The sequence below is a fragment of the Nothoprocta perdicaria genome, unplaced genomic scaffold, assembly GCF_003342845.1.
Source record: "Nothoprocta perdicaria isolate Ctin4 unplaced genomic scaffold, notPer1 scaffold_314, whole genome shotgun sequence".
Classification (NCBI taxonomy): domain Eukaryota; kingdom Metazoa; phylum Chordata; class Aves; order Tinamiformes; family Tinamidae; genus Nothoprocta; species Nothoprocta perdicaria.
In genome coordinates, this window is record NW_020455549.1 from 284258 (window position 1) to 290935 (window position 6678).

The following is a 6678-nucleotide window of genomic DNA, read 5'->3' on the forward strand; positions in this document are numbered from 1 at the left end:
GCATCGGCACACGCTTCCGCGCTGCATTAAAAACCCGCAAAGACCAACCGGCCCAAAAGCCCCGACTCCAAAGCAGCAAAACTTTCCCCAAAGGAGCGGCTGGGGAGCTCTGAGCTGTCTGCAGCGACTCTGCTTAGGTCGTCGAAAACCTCAAACAAAAATCCCCAATTTGGGAATTTGGGCTCGTGGCCGCTCCCGAGCCGCAGAGGCTGCGTTTTTGGCATGCGGCTGGAAGCGATCCCCGGGATAATCCCCGGGAATAAGGGGGGACCCTGGAGCCGAAGCGATGCCGGGGAAGGGCGCTCAGGAAGGGGTGGCGACCTGGGCGTCCGGAGCCGAATTCCCCTCGGAGGGAGCGCGTCCTACCTCGCGCTTCCCGCTCGGCCGCTCGCGCCGGACACTCCTGCTTCCTCCCACCGGGACGTTAGGGGACCCAGCTGGGGGTCCCCGCAGCGGCTGAGCCCCCGCCGTGTCCCTTTTCCACAGGAAAATGTCCCACGGAGGCGCCCCGCTGGTGCTGCTGGCAGCAATGAGCCTTTCGCTGAGCTTGGCCACTGGTGAGTAGCAAAAAAGGGTGGAAAAAGAGCCTGGTGCAGGGTGCTGCGGTGGGGTCCAACGCATTCCCGCTTGGTTCTGGGGCTCCAGACTGCCGCAGAGCCTGGGAAAAGCATCATTTCCACCCAAAACTGCAGGCATGAGGCCGCTGCGGCGGGCAGCGCGCGGGGCCGAGCTGCTGTGCGCCTGCGACGTGCCGCACTGCACCGCGTCCACGTGCGCAGGCAAGGTGTGCTTCGTGAGCAAGAGCCGGGAGCAGGGCCACGTGACGCGCAGCCGCGGCTGCTTCTCCCGGCACCTGCTGGAGAACTGCCGCGGGCCCGTCATGGAGCACTTCGGCACGCGCTGCTGCAACGCCAGCATGTGCAACGCCCGCCTCGACGTCTACCTGCAAGGTGCGGCGGGGCTGCGTGTGCCCGCGTGCGGCCCCTGGGCATCCTGTGCACATCCTGCATGCGTGCTCTGGGCATCCCGTGGGCATCCCGTGTGCATCTCGTGTGCGTCTTGTGCAATCCTGCACACATCCCCTGTGCATCCCGTGTGCGTCCCATGTGCATCCCCTGTGCATCCTGTGCACATCCCGTGTGCATCCCCTGTGCATCCTGAGCACATCCCGCATGCATTGTCTGTACATCCCGTGTGCGTCCCATGTGCATCCCATGTGCATCTTGTGCACATCCCGCATGCATTCCCTGTGCATCCCGTGGGTATCCCWTGTGCATCCCCTGTGCATCTTGTGCACATCCTGCATGCATCCTCTGTGGATCCCATGTGCATCCCATGTGCATCTTGTGCACATCCCGCATGCATTCCCTGTGCATCCCGTGGGTATCCCWTGTGCATCCCCTGTGCATCTTGTGCACATCCTGCATGCATCCTCTGTGGATCCCATGTGCATCCCATGTGCATCTTGTGCACATCCCGCATGCATTCCCTGTGCATCCCGTGGGTATCCCGTGTGCATCCCCTGTGCATCTTGTGCACATCCTGCATGCATCCTCTGTGGATCCCATGGGCATCCCATGCACATCCCCTGTGCTACTTGTGCACATCCTGCACACTTCCCGTGTGCATCCCGTGTGCATCCCATGCACACTCCATCCCATATCCTGCACACATCCCATGTGCGTACTGTGCACATCTTGCATGCATCCCATGCGCATCCCACACACATCCTGTGTGCATCCCATTCCCGTCTCACATGCATCTTGTGCACATCCTGCATACATCCCGTGTGCATCCTGTGCACATCCTGCATGTGTCCCTCACACATTCCACGTGCATCCCATGCACATCCCATGTGCATCCTGTGCACATCCTGCATGTCCCCCACACATCCCATGCACATCCCACGTGCATCCCACATGTATCGCATGCACATCCCATGTGCATCCTGTGCACATCCTGCATGTGTCCCCCACACATCCCATGTGCATCCCACGCACATCGCATGTGCATCGCACATGCAATCCATGCACATCCCGTGTGCATCCTGTGCACATCCTGCACATATCCCATGCGCATCCCATGTGCATCCCGTGCACATCCTGCATGCATCCCACACACATCCCGCATACATCCTATGCACATCCCGCGTGCCTCGGGGCAGCTTTGCTCCCACTTCCACGCCCTCCTAGCCAGTTTTTCCCCCCCCCGGCAGGCGAGGAGGTGCCGGCTGCGGAGCCGGCGCTGCCGCGGCTGCTCCTGCCCATCGTGGTGCCGCTGCTGGCTCTGGCGCTCCTCGCGGCGCTCGCGGCGCTCTTCGCCTGCAAGCTGGCGCAGCACCGCCGCTCGGCAGCGCGCAGCCGCGCCGGCGACGCCGACCTCGCGCTCAAGGCCTCCCTGGTCGGCGACAGCACCCTGGAGGTGGGCGAGCGGCCGGGTGGGTGCCCCCCAGGGGATCCCGGCCCGCCTCATGCGGCCCCGTTTGGCAGGACCTGCTCAACGACGACTGCACCACGGGCAGCGGCTCGGGGCTGCCCTTCCTCGTGCAGCGCACGGTGGCCCGGCAGATCGCGCTCGTGGAGTGTGTGGGTGAGTGGGGACCCGGCGTGTCCCCGTGGCTACCTGGTGTCCCAAGTTGGTTGCCCGTACTGGGCTCCTGTGGCTGCAGCAAGACCTGACTGCAAGACCTGAGCCAAGAGGCTCGTTGGGACCCAACGCTGTTGGCCGAGGCCAACGGAGCGTGCCGGGCGCCTTGTGATTCCCGTGGGAGCTGGCGCTGGTGGGGATGGGTGCCAATGGATGCCAGTGTCCCCTGGATGTCCCCCCCGCCAGGCAAAGGGCGCTATGGCGAGGTGTGGCGCGGCGTGTGGCACGGTGAGAGCGTGGCCGTGAAGATCTTCTCCTCGCGGGACGAGCAGTCGTGGTTCCGCGAGACGGAGATCTACAACACGGTGCTGCTGCGGCACGACAACATCCTGGGTGAGCGCCACGCGGCGGGGACGCGGGGACACGGGGAAGTGGGGATGTGGGGACATGCGGACACGGGGACGCAGAGACGCGGGCTACAGGGACGTGGGGACACGGGGACACGGGGATGTGGGGACACAGGGATGTGGGGACACGGGGATGTGGGGACACGGGGACGTGGGGACATGGGAACATGGGGATGCGGAGACACAGGGACGTGGGGACACGGCGATGTGGGGACACGGGGACTCGGGGATACAGGGACATGGGGACCTAGGGACACGGGGATGTGGGGACACAGGGACGCAGGGATACAGGGACGGGGGACACAGGGATGTGGGGACACGGGGATGAGGGGAAACAGGGTTATAGGGACGGGGGGACACAGGGACATGGGAATGTGGGGATGCAGGGACGTGGGGATGCGGGGACACGGGAACACAGGGACGCAGGGACATGAGGACATGGGGATGCAGGGACACTTGGACGTGAGGACATGGGGACACAGGGTTGTGGGGACACAGGCACACGGGGACACAGGGACATGGGGACACAGGGACAAATGGACACGGGCATGGGGCCTGCCCGCTCCTCACGGCTCTCTCCGCCCCAGGCTTCATCGCCTCGGACATGACGTCAAGGAACTCCAGCACGCAGCTCTGGCTCATCACCCACTACCACGAGCACGGCTCCCTCTACGACTACCTGCAGCGCACGGCGCTCGACAGCGCCGCCTGCCTGGCGCTCGCCTCCTCCATCATCTGCGGCCTCGTGCACCTGCACGTGGAGATCTTTGGCACGCAGGGCAAGCCCGCCATCGCCCACCGCGACCTCAAGAGCAGGAACATCCTGGTGAAGAGCAACCAGCAGTGCTGCATCGCCGACCTGGGTGAGCCGCGGGACGCCCGGGGACGCCGCATGCCGGTGGCCACCGGTGTGACGCGGTGGCCACCCCGCAGGGCTGGCCGTCATGCACTCGCAGGGCAGCGACTACCTGGACATGGGCCACAACCCCCGTGTGGGCACCAAGCGCTACATGGCCCCCGAGGTGCTGAGCGAGCAGATCCGCACCGACTGCTTCGAGTCCTACAAGAAGACGGACATCTGGGCCTACGGGCTGGTGCTCTGGGAGATCGCCCGGCGCACGGCCGTCAACGGTGAGCACCGGGAAGGGCGGCGGGAGGGCAGGAATGGCCGCGGGAGGGCGGGAATGGTGGCGGGAGCGCGGGAATGGCGCCTGCCGCGCCGCGCGCTCCCTTCCCTCCCCTTCGCCCCTTGCAGATTAGCTGCAAATTATAAACACTGCAATCTGGTGTCAGCACCCGGCGCCCTGATTAAAGGGCCCCTTTAGCTCGAGCGGCGGCGGGGTCGCTTGGCGCTGATTAGACAGCGAGCGCGGCCTGGACGGCGGCCACAGCCGGGGCCTCCGGCGCGCGGAGCGGCCACCGCGCATCTGTGTGCCGGCTCCGTGCATGGGGATGAGACGAGTCCGTGCATGGGGACAGAGGGGCTCCGTGCATGGGGACACAGCAGCTCCATGCATGGGGATGAGACCACTCCGTGCATGGGGACACTGTGAGTCCATGCATGGGGACATAGCAGGTCCATGCATGGGGATACAGGGGCTCCGTGCACGTGTATGAGAGGGGTCCATGCATGGGGATGAGATGGCTCCGTGCGTGCGGACACAGCAGGTCCATGCATGGGGACACAGTGGGTCCGTGCATGGGGACACAGGGGCTCCATGCATGGGGACACAGCAGGTCCATGCATGGGGACATACTGGGTCCATGCATGGGGATGAGATGGCTCCGTGCGTGCGGACACAGCAGGTCCATGCATGGGGACACAGTGGGTCCGTGCATGGGGATGAGAGGGGTCTGTGCATGGGGACAGAGCGGGTCCGTGCACGGATCCAGAGCCAGCAGCTCCGTCTCATCCCACCCCCCAGCCAAGCCCGTTAGAGACGTTAATTGAATCCGGGTGGAGCAGGAGGCGCCGAGGTGCCGTCTGCTCCCGATAATCCCATCTGCTGCCCTGGGATTAGACCCCTGCCTCCAAATTAGCTGGGCGCAGGCAGGGTTAACCCCTGCAGGGCGAACGGGTACCGGGACTGGTGTGAGACCCCATGGACGCCCCGAGTGGGATTAGTGGAATCTGGACGGGGATATCAGGGATGCGGGAGGAGGCGCTGGGCAGTGAAGGCTCTGTTGGAGCTGGTGCTAGGAACAATATCGATGCCCGGGGTGCCATGAGTGGGTGCCTGGAGCCAGGGTGACGCCGGGCTCCAGAGGAGGCAGGAAACGAGTGGGAGCATCACTCGTGACCACCTTCCTCCTCATCCTCCTCCTCCTCCTGCTCCCAAGGAGGCAAGAAACGAGCAGGAGCATCACTTGCAACCCCCTTCCTCCTCCTCCTCCTCCTGCTCCTGAGGAGGCAGAAAAGGAGCAGGAGCATCATTTGCAACCTCCTTCCTCCTCCTTCCTCCTCCTCCTCCTCTTCCTCCCGCTCCGGCGGCTCCGCAGGCATCGTGGAGGAGTACCGGCCGCCCTTCTTTGACGCGGTGCCCAGCGACCCCAGCTTCGAGGACATGCGGAAGGTGGTGTGCGTGGACCAGCAGACCCCCGTGGTGCCCAACCGCCTCTACTCCAACGCGGTGCGTCCGCCGGGGCCACGCCTTTGGGACGGGACCCGCGGGACGGGGAGCGGCGGGAGCCACAGGAGGGGCCGGCGGACGGTGTCCCCCTGACGTCCCCCTGCCCGCAGGTGCTGGCGGTGCTGGCGAGGGTGATGAAGGAGTGCTGGTACCAGAGCCCCTCTGCCCGCCTCACCGCCCTGCGCATCAAGAAGACGCTCAAGAAGCTCGGCCAGGCCCTGGAGAAGCCCAAGCAGGACGAGTGAGAGGGGTCCCCGCCGCGGCCTTCCTCCCTGGCCGAGAAAAGGCAAAAAAAAATCCCCAAAAGCAGCTTTTCTGGCCCGTTTTTAGAGCCTCCTCGGGCTGCCCTCACCCACAGACATCCCAGGCCAGAGGCAGCACCGGAGGCAGCGCCGGGCCGGGCTCTGCCAGATCCCTCCATCCATCCCTCCATCCTTCCATCCCTCTATCCCTCCCTCCATCCATCCCTCCATCCCTCTATCCCTCCATCCATCCCTCCCTCCATCCCTCCATCCCTCTATCCCTCTATCCATCCCTCCATCCCTCTATCCCTCCCTCCCTCCATCCCTCCATCCGTCCATCCATCCCTCCATCCCTCTATCCATCCCTCCATCCCTCTATCCCTCCATCCATCCATCTATGCATGCATGCATGCATCCATCCCACCATCCATCCCTCCATCCATGCATGCATGCATCCATCCTTCCATCCATCCATCCCTCCATCCATCCATGTATCCATCCCTCCATCCATCCATGCATCCATCCCTCCATCCATCCCTCTATCCATCCATGCATCCATGCCTCCATCCATCCCTCCATCCCTCCATCCATCGCCCAGGCAATTCCCACTATGGAAACCCGGCTCCCGCCCCTCGGAGCCTCCCGGCAGCTCCAGGCTGCTGCCAGCCCAGGGCCGCTTCCCACCGTGTGCTGGTGTTTCCCAAGGGAATTCGGGATTTTCCAAGGGATTTTGGTGTTTTGCAAGGCATTTCGGTATTTTCCAAGGGATTTTGGTGTTTTCTGAGAGCTTTAGCTTTTTTTTTCCCAATCCAC

The 6678-nt window shown here is 63.9% G+C and overlaps 1 protein-coding gene across 1 annotated transcript; it reads left to right on the forward strand.

The window, feature by feature from the left end:
* Positions 1 to 694: 694 nt before the first annotated feature.
* ACVRL1 (activin A receptor like type 1) lies at positions 695 to 5989 on the forward strand. Its single transcript, XM_026042809.1, has 8 exons — positions 695 to 950; positions 2216 to 2421; positions 2490 to 2589; positions 2833 to 2979; positions 3581 to 3856; positions 3927 to 4124; positions 5493 to 5623; positions 5734 to 5989. Exons 1-8 carry the CDS (start codon positions 695 to 697, stop codon positions 5866 to 5868), a joined length of 1449 nt encoding a protein of 482 aa, XP_025898594.1. The 3' UTR covers positions 5869 to 5989.
* The last annotated feature ends 689 nt before the right edge of the window (positions 5990 to 6678 follow it).

Bases quoted from the DNA above. Each gene is read 5' to 3' on its own strand.
- ACVRL1 (XM_026042809.1), top strand. From the start codon at position 695: ATGAGGCCGCTGCGGCGGGCAGCGCGCGGGGCCGAGCTGCTGTGCGCC. The intron at 951-2,215 runs GTGCGGCGGGGC...CCCCCCCGGCAG, and splicing joins CCTCGACGTCTACCTGCAAG to GCGAGGAGGTGCCGGCTGCG. The intron at 4,125-5,492 runs GTGAGCACCGGG...GCGGCTCCGCAG, and splicing joins CCGGCGCACGGCCGTCAACG to GCATCGTGGAGGAGTACCGG.